We start from the raw sequence: 13653 nt of genomic DNA, 5'->3' as shown, positions 1-13653 counted from the left end.
GCTATGGATATAACTCAGTGGTAAGAGCACCTGCTTTTCATGTTCAAATCCCTAGGCTTAATATCCAGTAAGAAAAAGGGTGTGCAGCACTCGGGAGGCAGAGGCAGGTGGATCTCTGTGAGTTTGAAGCCAGCCTGGTCTACAAGAGCTAGTTCCAGGACAGCCTCCAAAACAATACAGAGAAACCCTGTCTCGAAAAAAAAAAGAAAGAAAGAAAGAAAGAAAGAAAGAAAGAAAGAAAGAAAGAAAGAAAGAAAAGAAAGAAAGAAAAAGGGCGTGAATGTATTTTCCCAGGCAGTAGACGGCCATCTCCTGAGCTGGCTAAAAGGCACAGTGGTCCAGCAGTACCTGGGAGTAACTGCTGGGTTAGAAGATGGTTGTTGTATACTTGTAAGACATCAACATTTCTGGAAACTCCTACAGAAACAAGTTAAAGTACCTTTCTTCCAAAGCAAATGAACACCTATTGTCTTTTAGTGCACTGTGCCAGGCATGCTGCCAACACCAAGCAAAGTCAAGCTGCCCTGCACTGCCTCAAGGTCTTTGATGCAATCCTTTCATCCCATGACAAGAAAAAACTGATGACAGTCCCTGTCACCCTTTGTAATAGGGCCCCAGACCCTAGCGCAACTGACACTATAATGGAAATACCATTTCGGCCATAAAACTCAGCATGTAGACCACACCACCTGCCAAAACTAAAACAAAGGCCTAATCCATCAAAGCCCATAGTTCTGGGAAAGTCTCTAAATGTGCTAACCTTGCTTTTTGGCTTCTATAGTTCTGCTTCTGGCTACTGTTCTTGTTAGCTGAAACATGTCAACCCAGGGCATGGTTCTTGTGCTTAAAAGCTCACCCCGAGAAAGGCTCGGAACTACACTGGGATCCCGAATCCAGTACAGTCTCTAGGCCGCTAATAAAGACTTTCTGTTGGTTTAAATGCATGTCCAAGCATCCTTTTCTGTTGGATACCCCCACAAAACCTCAAGGTTGTGCTGAAGCCTGCTAGAAAGCTTGCTTACCTGAACTGTCTCTGCTTCATGAGGTCAACTGTACAAAACAGGTGCCTAGAGCCACCCTGGAGGAGAAGAGGAAGAAGCCTGAAACCTACTGGGAGCAACAGCTGGAAAGGCTACAGAAACAGGCAAAAAGAATGTGATGGAGATACAATCCCCCTGGTATAAGCCCAATAGAGACTGTGGTTAAAAGAAGACGAAGACAGATTTTTTTTGTATGTAGTATGGTGGTGAGGTGAGGTGCTTTTTTTGAGACAGTTTCACTGTGCATTCCTGGCTAACTTGACCTTATGATATGGCCCAGGCTGGCTTCAAACTTATGCTCCTCCTGCCTCAGTTTCTCACCACCTGCACATACACCCATGTGCAGTGTACTGAAACACACACACACACACATGCACACGCATGCACATGCATATACACACACACTCAAAACTGCTGAGGTTATAGTTATGAGCCACCATGCCCAGCTAATGGCTATCTTTCCAATGTTATATAATTTCCTTTCTTTTTTAAGATTTATTTATTTATCTATTCCATATACAGTGTTCTGCCTACATGCCAGATGAGGGCACCAAGTTGAATTGTAGATGGTTGTGAGCCACCATGTGGTTACTGGGAATTGAACTCAGGACCCCTGGAAGAGCAATCAGTGCTCGTAACCTCTGAGTCATCTCTCCAGCCCCATAATTTCCTTTCTTTCTTTTCATTTTTTTCAATTTGTTTTAAAGCCTAGGCTGATAAGGATGACTCATGTTAGTTAGTTTTTCCAGTATCATAATCTCCTCTTAATTCAGTCTGTCCCCTTACCCTGTAATGAATTGCTACATGAGTTGGGACAACTTGTCGGCATGGGGCAGAACCTCAACTTATCCTAAAAGAATAGTAATTAATAAAATAAGATTTATAAGATTCATCCGGGCAATGGTGGCACATGCCTTTAGTTCCGGCATTCGGGAGGCAGAGACAGGCGCATCTCTGTGAATTTGAGGCCAGCCTTGCCTACAGAGTGAGTTTCAGAAGAGCCTCCAAAGCTACACAGGGAAACTGTGTCTAAAAAAAAACCTAAATAAATAAATAAATCAAATAAGATTTAGCAAGATATTTAATCTGGTAAAACCAGAATAAAGAACCAAGGGACAGCTGGGATCAAGAAGTAGCTACTATGGCACCCTATGAGGACCCTATCTCTGCTTACCTCAGCTTATCAGCCTCACATCCACCAAACAATGGCAAGCATTCTTTGTTCTCTAAAGGCTGATAGCCCCAAAGCTTTGTTGAGACTGGTTACAAAGCTAGGTGAGATAAAAAGTTAGTGACCAGTTTAAGATGTCCTTTGCTATTTTAAGCAATCCTCCTGTAGGGCCAGGCAAACAGAGTGAGCCATGTCATTTTGAAGAGTAAGGTAGAACCTCAAATTTGCAGCTAGCCTGGGCAATTTAGTGAGACTTCGTCTAAAACTAAACAAATTTTCAAAGTAGGTGTAGCTCAGTGGTAAATCCCTTGTTTAGCATGTAGGAGCCTTGGGCTGGATATAAACCTCAGCACTCCCCAGTGGAATCAACTTTATTTATTTATTTATTCATTGTGTTTGAAATTGAACACAGGTCCTGATTCTAAATATATTCTCCCACTGAGGTACATGTTCAGTTCTAATTTTTTAATTGCATTTCATTGTTTGCCTGTTACAGGGTCCTGTTATATACCTCTAACCCTGAAGTTCAAGTGCTGGAGTTACAGGTTTGCTCCACTCGCCCAGCTATACAGTTTAGATTTACAAAACAATTGAGAGATGGCATCGGAAGTTTTGCCACCCACTTTTTCACTCTTTCTGTCATTATTAACTAGTACTACTACTACAGTACATTTGTTTCAAAGTTCACAGTTCGCTTATATTTTCTTAGTTTTTAACTTGTTCTTTTCCTTTTTTTTTTTTTTTTTTTTTTTCTTTTTTTGAGACAGGTCTCTCTGTGTAGCCCAGGCTGTTCTGGAACTCACTATGCAAACAAAACTGGCCTCAAACTCTACCTCCAGAGTGCTGGAATTAAAGTCATGTGCCACCAGGCCCTTTTCTGCTCTAAAAACCTAAGCGATATATGGTTACATTTGTTTGTTTATATAGATTGATTTTGGAACTAGGTTCTCACTCTTTGGCTGGAACATGTATATAACCCAACCGACCTCTAACTCTCAGCAATCTTCCGCTATCAGCCTCCCAAGTGCTGAGTTGATCGGCATGAGCAACCATCTCTGACTATTAGAAAACATTTAGTTGCCATGTCTCTTTAGGCTGCTCTTGGCTGTTAGAGTTTCGCGGTTTCTCTTGTTTTGGATGGCCTTGCCAGTTTGGAGGCATTCTGGTGAGGTAACTGCTAAGACAGTGGTTCTCAACCTTCCTAATGCTGCGACTCTTTAACAGTTCCTCATGGTGTGGAAACTCCCAACCATAAAATTTCATTGCCACTTCATAATTGTAATTTTGCTACTGTTATGAATCATAAGGTAAATATTTTTGGAGACAGAGGTTTGCCAAAGAGGTTGCGACCCAAGGATAGAGAACTATTCTAGGATATCTGTTAGAATTGGTGCTTTTCTCAGGGTTAGACTAGGGTTTTAGATTAGGTGAGGGAGATAACCAAGGGAAAGTGTTCTATTCATCACATCATTTCATGAATACATACAATTGACTTTCTGTATTCTTAGTTTCTGCATCCTGGGACTAAGCAATTTGAAAATGAAGAAAAAATTGCATTTGGATTGATCACTTTTAAAATTTTGTAACTATCCATAAAGAATATAGTAAAACAATCATTTACATTGAATTTACATTGTACTAGTTATTAAAAGTAACCTAGAAATAATTTAAATATGTGGAAGGAAGCTGGACATGGTAGCATAGGCCTGTAACCCCAGCAATTAGAAGGTAGAGACAGGAGGATCCGGAGTTTACAGCCAGACTCAGCTGTGTTTCCAGTTCCAGGCCATCTTGGGCTACATGAGACCCTCAATAAACAAAGCAAAACAAAACAAATACATACAAAAGACAGACAGGCTTTCTTCCTCAAATTCCCTAGAAATGGTCAAATTAAACTGCAAATTTATGTGGTAGAAACCAAAGAAGAAAAGGGGTATTAGAGAACTTGACTAGCCTGTGTGAGGTCCTGGGTTTAATCACCCACCGTACCAAACAAAAGTGAGATGGGGGGAAAGGATTGCTTTTGAATTAGAGACCAGCCTAGACTACATAAGAGTTCCAGGCAAGTATGAGGTACACAACAAGACCCAGTGGCAAAAATAAATTTAAAAAATAGATAAATTAACAAATCAACAAAACCAGTTGATCCTATTTCACATCATGAAAGGACATAAGATAACTTTGGCAAGTATTTTCAATTATCTAATCTCTTTTGAATACATCTCTTTGAATATAACTCCTTATAATAATTTGAGTCCAATGGGCCCACCTACTCGAAACTTTTTCATGTTTGTGAACCATGGAGTCACATTCCACTCAACTTAGGTCTTAATATGCCATGGATATGAGCTAAAAAAAAAATACCTTACCCTGACTACACTGGTAGTTGTCATAGTCCTAGGACAAAGGCTGGTTTTAGGGCTACTAACATGTCAGGTCCAAAGACTTATTCCAAAGAAAACAAGCAACAATAACGGTGAAAAGGCAGGGCAGGGTTTTAATCAAAATAGGCATTTTGGCAAGACAGAAATTAAGCATTAGTTCATTTGTGGTTTGGTCAAACTGTTCTGGTTGATCACTACATTAGTTCTGTCCTGCCAGATAGCCTTGGAGAAGTCCTTATCTCCTTATCATTTGAGGGACAATATAATTCCCATGAAATGATTGCTTCTGTTTAGCGGGTGATTTTATCACATGGTGATCTGTGCTTTTCCTGGAATCCAAGGCAACTGCAGGTTTACAATGACTGGACATTTTCAGGGCATGCCTTTCAGCGTACCTGGAACAGGCTATGGTAAAAGCTGATAGTATGATATGTCAGCTATTACCTTTGCGCCTTCAGCCTCGAAGGGAAATGAGTAGGTTAGGTATTTGCCACTTTTTAAACAGGCTTTGAATGATTAACTGCCGATGTGCTTCAATAGGCAAGAGTAGGATCCAAATGAAAGCAGGTAGGTTTTTAAAAGGTGGAGGGGTGAGGGGTTGGGAGACAGAGATGTCCAGGTGAGGAATGTAGTGCTTTTTATCACATGGTGTTTTTAATTATCTATTCTACTGGTAATAAAGCTTATGAATACATGTTTAGAAAACCCATACATGCTGAGCAGTTCTTTCCTGAGTCTAGATGAACTAGATCATACTCACAGTGTAAAACAGCCCAAGATTTTGGAATTAGTGACCAGAAAACAAAGGAGGTTTGGTTTTCTTAATCGGCATTTCTTGTGAAAAATGAGCAAAATGTGGCACTTTACAAGGCCCTCCAAAACCCAGGCCTGGCCTCTGCAGGTAAAATGGAACACTGAGGATACAGAAAGAAATGCCATCCACCCTACTTCAGGTATCCTCTTCAGTCACATATACGCAAAAGCTTCCATGCTCATTCAAAATGCTAGGCCAAGGACATGCCCAGTTTTAGCTGCAGCTATTGCCTTCCTTGGCAACAATTAAAAGCAATCTAAGGAACAGAGTGCTTTGAACCTTGTGATAACCTAAGTAGGGGTCTGAGGAATTCTCTGACTGGCAATCTCCTACTCCAGAAGCCTTTGGAGCTCAGGCAATTCCTGTGTGGACCAGGGCTCATCCACATCCTAAGACTGGTTGATCAGTTGCTACTCGCCCTGTTCCTGGCTTGGGGCCCTGCTCCTGGCTGTGACCCTGTGAGTATGGGAGGGAGAGAGAGCCCTTCTGTCAACAACTAAGACTGGCAGGTCTTCTCCCAGAAGTCCTCAGAGATGGTCAAATTAAAGTGCAAACTGCACAGGGAGAACAGATGAAGGAAAACCCCAAAGGAGCCACGAGTGTAGTTCTGCCTTACCTATCTCCTCTGTTCTGTGGCTTCCTCTGAGCTTCAGACTTGGTCTGAGTCCCTAGTGTGTCCAATGGAGCTCCAGGAGCACCTAGGTCCAAGACAACCAAGGAGACTCAAAGAAGCCCACCTCCAGGTTTTACAGACTAGAGTAGGAGCTGGAAATCCCTTGTGCTGCCTGTAGCTCACAGCCCACCAACTTTGCATCTCCCTGGACTTGGGCCCCCAGGCACAGATAGTAGGGTCTGCTTATCCCCACCCTACTGCTTTCTTTCCATGAACCACCAGATCTTTCTGGTGGGCAGGCATGTATTTGCCATAGGAGGAAGTCTGGAGTGTGACAGGAGACCCTTACACACAGACACACACACTGGGGAAGTAGCAACTATAAAAATAAAGGGCCCCTGAGGAGACTGTCTCATCTGTACCCCCAGAATTCACAATACTTGGCCGTGTGTGTGTGTGTGTGTGTGTGTGTGTGTGTGTGTGTGTGTGTGTGTCTTGTGTATCCAATAGCTGCTTCCCTGAACCTCCTAACAAACATTCAGTTTAGAATGGACACAGGAATTCCAGGGAGAGGGAGCAACTGATCAACAAGTCTTAGAGAGCAGATGGGCCCCTTGTCCATAAGGGAGTTGCTTGGGATCTACAGGAAGTCCATGGAAAAGGCTTAGGGAGGGATGCCCAGGCAAGTGAGCCCATTAATTAAGAAACAATCCCCAGACTTCAAAGTGAGCCCTGCAGCCTCCTTGGAGGACCCCTCCATCACCTGCATTATTGAGGCTCTGCTTCCCTACTGGGGTCCACTCATGCAAACTACCTAAGCTCAGAACAACAGCTGCATATCCTGTTTCTTCCCTGCTTTGGGGGCTCAAACTAATTAACTTCTTTGTTTTGTTGTTTGAGCAAGAGTTGGGGGTTGATCTCATGTAGCCCAGAGCCGGATGACAAACTGTCCTCCTGCCTCCAGAAGTTGATGTCACCCAGGCAGTCAATTCACTTTTGCTTTAGAAAGTAGTTCATTAGTCCTGATTTCTTGCTTTACTTTTTCATTCTCATTTCTATAGCCTTCCCCCCAGGCCACCCCAAGTTTTGGATGGATTCTAGAAGTGCTGGTAGGGAAAACTTATTTTTTGAATAGTTGTTTCAATTGTGTTTAACCGTTTAAGTCTACAATTGTTTAGTACAATGATTTGTAATGTGAAAACAGAAGGTCCTTAAAACTCTCCATGAAGAGTTCAATAGTAGGGTGCTTCTCAGCCTGTGTAAGCCCTGGGTTTCATACCCAACACCACAAAAAAGGGAGGTCTTAGAATTAATCACAAAGAAAATTACACATTATGTCAACAAAGACAAGTTCCCAGCCTGTGTTTTTATCTATTACTATGATGATAATATGTAATGGTATACAGGCTAGAGAGGAGCGATACAGATAAAGTAAATATGTAAAGAAGATTTGGAATTTGTGACCAGATGGTTCAGCAGGTAAAGGTGCTTGCCACCAATAATGATGACCCAAGTTCAATCCCCTGGACCCACAAGAGCAAGCCAATGAAAACTCCATCATGGGAGGAGGGACTATTGAGAACTCATCCACAGGGAAGTAGCTGTTGGCAGTTATTAGTTGATTAACTGTTGAGGGATGGAGAGTCTTTGGGGTTGTGACTGTTGGTAGGTTGCCCATGACCTAGTGAATGGTTCCACATCCATTCATGTATGGTTGGCATTTACTGAACACAGGTGGTTATTAATAACAAAAATAAAATAAGTCACAGATTTGGAGGAAGACTTCTTAGAGGGTCTTGGGGGGTGGACATGATCAAAACACATTGTATCCATATATGAAGATTTAAAATAATAAAATATTGCTTAATAGATGTAAACATGTTTTAAATGTCGCCTGAGACTCTTGGAAGACTGCAGGGGGTCGTAGTGGTAGGGACTAGTAAAGTACCCTGTTGAATTTGTCTATAAGAGTACAATACTTCACATTTGAAGCTTCATGCTTCTCCAGAGGAATGTGTGTTTGTAGCTTTCTAATCTTTACCTTCTTCCCAGGGAGACTAAAAGTAAGTATTTTATGATAAATGTTCTACTTTTTTGTTCATGATAGGGTCTCATGTTACCCAGACTGATCTACAATACACTATGTAGCCCAGTTTGGTTTTAAATTCCTAGCCCTCCTGATTCTACCTCTAAAGCATTGAGATCACAGGCCTGTACCACCATGCCCCCCTGCCCCCAGTACTGGGGATTAAACCCAGGGTTTAAGGAATGCTAAGCAAGTTCTCTACCCTCCCTAGAGCTGCAGCCTCAGCTCTGCACTTTGTGAAGGTTGACATCTAATTCGCAAACCCTGTGTTTGTGAAACAGCTTGTTTGTGAAACTGCTCTTCTGTTTTGTGGCATAGGAATAGAGACAAGTCTAAATAAGGTATACTTCCTCAGAGTAGAAGAATTACCTAAGTAAAGAAATTTTTTAAAAAAAAACACCCAAATATTGAATGTGCCTTAATAAAAGGCGAGAGCCGTTTTCCCTATTCAACTTTGAGATCCCTGAGCACATGAGAAATGAAATCCCAAGTGGCTTGAAGTGATGCAAATGTAGAATCCAGGACTGGGAACATAGCTCGGTGATAATGTCCTCTATGATGTCTAGATCCTGGGCTTGATTCCCAGTACTTGGGAGAAGGATCAGGGAATCAGAATAGTGTTTTCCTCTTTTTAGATAGAGTCAAGTGAGGCATCCAAAGGAGTTCGTGTCAGTGTGATGTAGGAGTGTCATGTGTTTTGTCAGATTGGACTGAGATTGTCTTATTTAGGGGTAGGACTACACCACTGTTCCTGAATTTCTCTTATTGAGACAACACAGAGTGACAAAATCAATTTTTTTTGTTTTTTACGAAACAGGGTTTCTCTGTATTATTTTGGAGGCTGTCGGTCCGACAAAATCAATTTTAGAAGTCAAGAGGGTCACAGAAATGAATGATATCAGTTGATTTGAAAGGTCTTTCAGATGAGAATGATCACGTATGTCTTTGTGAGGTTCACAAAAGAAAAAATGGTGATTTCCACTGCAAAAAAAAACGAGTTACATTTCTTGAGCACTTAGGTTGATGAAGTAAAAAAGCTATAGAAGTTCACTAATCTTTTTGTTATAAACTCAATCATAGCCAAGGTTTGACATAAAGTATTGCCTTTATTGTTTTCTTACCAGTTCCCATTGCAACTTTAACTTTGTCTTGTCACAGGTAAATGTCCAATCTGGGTTTTTGTTGTTAATGCTAGTGTTTGTTTTGTACTGCTGGAGATGGTACCCAGTACCTTGCACAGGCTAGGCAAGACCTCTACCACTGAGCTACACTCCCAGCCCCAAACTCCAAATTTTTATGTCTGTGAATGAATATATGTTTTTCAGAAACTCCTAATTGTAAATAGGGTTTTGACTTCTGAAGTATATTTTTTCAGAAGCACTGGGACAATTTTATTAGAGGGAAACAAAAATAAATAAATAAAAAATAAAAAACCAACCAAAAACCTCAGGGCAGGCAAGCTGTAAAACCTCAGCAGGTGCCTGGAAAAGAGAGGAAAAAGGGGGAGTGAGCTGGGAAACCATGCTACTAAAGCTGACTATGGGGATCAGACAAAAGATGAACAAACAGCCACAAGACAGAGGATGGGGCCATGAACACCTAACAAGACACTACTAAGAAAAGCATGCTTTAAGGGAACCTGCATAAAACAGAACTAGACTCCCTTAATGTGTATCGAAGGGTCCAACATTAATGTAGGTGACAATGGTGTGACTGGGAGGATATATGGGGCCAATGGTAGTGGGTCCAAGATCTAACACTAATGCACAAACTGACTTAATGGAGCCCATTCTATGTGGAGAGATACCTTGCTCATCCTAGACACAGGGGTGTGGGGGTGGAGAGGTGCCTTGGTCCTGCCTCAACTAGATGATGGGACAGACTTAGTAGACTTCTTAGAGGAGGTTTTACCCTTTCTAAGGAGCAGAAGGGAGGTGGGGAGAGTAAGGGAGTGGGGGAGAGGAGGGAGGGGGAACTGAAATTGGAATGTAAAATATTAATTAATAAAAAAGAAGAAAAGCATGCTTTAAAAAGAGAAACAAAAGAAAAGTTACTGTTATTGTGCGTAGACCTGGCTGTGCGGTTCATCAGACTACCTTCCCAAAAATATTTGTACAGTACAGAAGTTTCAAACTCTATTTAATTTTAATTATTATATTTTCTTCTATGTGTAAGCATATGTGAATCCAAACTGTATTATCAATTTCTTCAAGGCCATGATATTCTGTCAGAGGTTTTTGTTAAGGGGCTGAAGACATGACTTAGCAGTTAAGACCAATTGCTCCCCTTGTAGGAGTTCCTATCACCCATGTTGGGCAATTTAAACCTCCTATAGTGGCAGCTCCAGAGGCTCAGAAGGCACCTGTACTCATGTGTACCACACCCATATGCACAATTCAAATTTTAAGAAATATTAGGTGCCTGGAGAGATGGCTCAGTGGTTAAGAGCACTGACTGCTCTTTCAGAGGACCTGGGTTCAATTCTTAGCACCCACATGGCAGCTCATAAGTGTCTATAATTCTAGTTCCAGGGGACCTGACACCCATGGCAAAGTACCAATGCATATAAAATAAAAATTAATAAATTACAAGCGAAATATTAAAAAAGTAGAGCTGGAAAGATGGCTCTGTGATTAGGAGTACCGGCTGCTCTTCTAGAGGACCCAAGTTTAGTTCCCAGCACGCATACATAGTACCTACATACATAGTAGCTCACAATCTGTAACTGTACCCCTAGGGGATCAGATGTCCTCTTCTGGCTTCCATGGACTCTTCATGCATGTGGTACAGACATACATGCAGGTAAAATATGCCAAATATATAAAATAAATAAATTTAAATTATATAAAATAAATAAAACATTTTGATGCTTCTATCTTTCTCGAAATGACCCATATACGTATTTGCTGTTTTATAATTGTACATATGCTGTATGAAAGGTAAGCGGTGTCTTTTTACAGTTTCTAGTTCCTGCTGGGCTTGGTGGCACTTACTGTACCCTGACACCCAGTACTTAGGAGGCAGAGACAGGAGGATCACTGAGTTCAAGGACAGTCTGTTCTACATAGCAAGTTCCAGGACAGGCAGGCCTACATAGAAAGATACTGTCTCAAAAAAAATAAATAAAAAGGAAAAAATAAAAAATTTTAGTTCCTATTATCAGTATCATGTTAGTTCCTATTATTAGTATTGTGTGTGTGTGTGTGTGTGAGTTCTCCAGCATGCGTGTGTGTGAGTGACTGTATATGTATGCCTGTGTGCCTTGTGTGTGTGTTAGGAGACAACTTTGTGGAACTGTCTCTCTATTTTCTTCTTATGTAGGTGTCAGGAACCAAACTCTGGTGGTCAAGTGTGCACCATCAAGTGGCAGGCACCTTTACCTGCTGAGCCATTTCACTGGCCCAAGATGTCTTTGACTATTATTTAAAAGCCAACAAGATCAGATCTGGGTGTAGTGGTTCACACCTGTAACCTCTGCACTTGGGAAGCTAAGGTAGAAGGAGATACAGAGTGAGCTCTTGACTAAAAACACTAAAAAAAAAACAAAAAAACTTTAAAATAAAACCAAACTGTCAAAAAACTGGCAGAGATCAATTACCCAAAGCTATCAAGATACTAAAATTAAGTTTAAAAACTCACCAAAGCCATACATATTTTCAGAAAGTTTTATTTGCTCTAAAGGTCTCTGAGGAAATACTAGTCCCCAAGATGTTCTTGCCCCCCAACTCCAAGTACGTACAGCTTCTCTTCTCATCCTTTTAGTTGGTCTTCTTTCGCTTCATGGCAGTTTACCTTCGTCTGACACACATACAGATTTGTTAGTAAATTCGAAGGCGGTGTTCCAAACTTGTTCTGATTTTTTTTTCATTATCAACTCCTAATTAAATGTGTCAAGCGAAACATACTCAAAGAGCCCACCAGTTCTCTCCAATTCAAAATGAATTTCTTCGTGGCAACCAAATAGCACAATGACAACATTTTTGACGGGTTTCCCCCCCCCAAGTCTTTTCCTGTTTTAAGATGGTAATTACGGTGGTTTCGGAGTAGCTTCCATCTATCACCCTTTGGTTGGTAAGGACATTTTAGAAACAGCATAACTAAGTAGTAAAGAAGAGGGGTCTCGGGGAGCGAGTACTAAGCAGTAGCCTCAATGGGGCATTCACGTGCTAGATGTCCAGACTCGCCACAGCGGTAGCAGTTCATTTCGCTCGCCTTGCTGCAGTTCACCGCCATGTGACCATTCTCACCACATCTATAGCACTTGATTTGGGTGCAGTCTTTCTGGATGTGCCCGAATTCGCCGCAAGTGTAGCATTTCTGTTCTTCCGGCCGGTCACAATCACGAGCCAGATGACCAGGCCGGCTGCAGATGTAACAGCACTGCTCCCTCTCTCGTTTAGCCTGGGTACAGTCTTTAGCGATGTGGCCTCTTTTCCCGCAGTTGTAGCAGGTGTCCTGGAGAAAATCGCAGTCCTTGGCATAATGACCAGTTTCACCACAGCGATAACAGATGTCAGATTGGCTAGCGGAGCTGCATTGAGGACCTCGGCCACGACTTCTTGGTGTTCGCCCACGAGTTCCTCCTTTAGGACACTCCCGGGCCCAGTGGCCAGGGCGTCCACACTTAAAGCAAGTTTTACTGCTCATGGCTACGGTGAGATCTTCCGGTGAGCAGGCCCACACACCGCTGCCACGGAGCCCCGAGGCTACCCCCTAGGATGGCTTAGATGGAAATGGCGGCTTTTCCTAGCCGGCTTCTGTGACGTTACATGAGCTTTTGCACACGGCCTCCGTGGCCTGGTGTCACAGGCATTTTGACGTGTGTATGCACGCGCGCTCATGTGTGTTTACTTTTAATTTAGTTTAGTTTGGTTTAGTTTTAGTTTTCCCAGACATCCTGACATCATCTCACCACGGAATCGAGCTTGGTCTTGAACTAAAAATCCCTTTGCCTGGGCCTCATGAGCACTGAGACTACCTACCATACCACTTACTACATGGACCTAACTTTTTTGTTGTTGTTGTTGGTGGTGGTGGTGGTAGTGGTTTTCAACACTTGAGTTATTAAATTTGAGTTTGAATCCCTTTCTGTTCAGGAATTCTGACCTGTAGAATGTTTCATAATTCAGTTATTCTTTCTAGATGTCGTGGCACAGGCCTGTAATCCCAGGCTCAGGAGGCCTGCACAACATTGTGAGCTCCGTACCAACCTTGGGTACATAACAAAAAATCTTGATTACTTACTAGATCGCAAAGAAAACTCTCTCCATACTTTCTATGTTATTTTAATTAATTAATTATTTTGAGGCAGTATAGCACCGGATTACCTGGAAGTCACTATTTACCATAAACTGGCCTCAAACTTGCAGGAACCCTCCTGAGTACTGTGTTTACTGTATATGCCATATCCAACTTGGATAACTAGTGTTTGCTTTTAAATAAAATGCTAATAAAAATTATAGGCCCACGAGTGCTGGGGATATAGCTGGGTGATATAGTACTTGCCAAGCATGTCCAAATCTTGTGCTCGATCTCCAGTGCTAAA

At 41.9% G+C, this 13653-nt stretch overlaps 1 protein-coding gene across 1 annotated transcript; it reads right to left on the bottom strand.

Annotated features, from left to right (window-relative positions):
• Positions 1 to 11767: 11767 nt before the first annotated feature.
• Zcchc13 (zinc finger CCHC-type containing 13) lies at positions 11768 to 12850 on the bottom strand. Its single transcript, XM_005086544.3, has one exon. It carries the CDS (start codon positions 12753 to 12755, stop codon positions 12243 to 12245), a length of 513 nt encoding a protein of 170 aa, XP_005086601.1. The 5' UTR covers positions 12756 to 12850; the 3' UTR covers positions 11768 to 12242.
• Between the last annotated feature and the right edge of the window lie 803 nt (positions 12851 to 13653).

This window comes from Mesocricetus auratus, unplaced genomic scaffold (genome assembly GCF_017639785.1).
Source record: "Mesocricetus auratus isolate SY011 unplaced genomic scaffold, BCM_Maur_2.0 Super-Scaffold_100003, whole genome shotgun sequence".
In the NCBI taxonomy this organism is placed as follows: Eukaryota; Metazoa; Chordata; class Mammalia; order Rodentia; family Cricetidae; genus Mesocricetus; species Mesocricetus auratus.
Note: the sequence above shows the minus strand (reverse complement) of the source record. Positions and strands in the feature narration are given on the sequence as shown.

Bases quoted from the DNA above. Each gene is read 5' to 3' on its own strand.
- Zcchc13 (XM_005086544.3), bottom strand. From the start codon at position 12,755: ATGAGCAGTAAAACTTGCTTTAAGTGTGGACGCCCTGGCCACTGGGCC.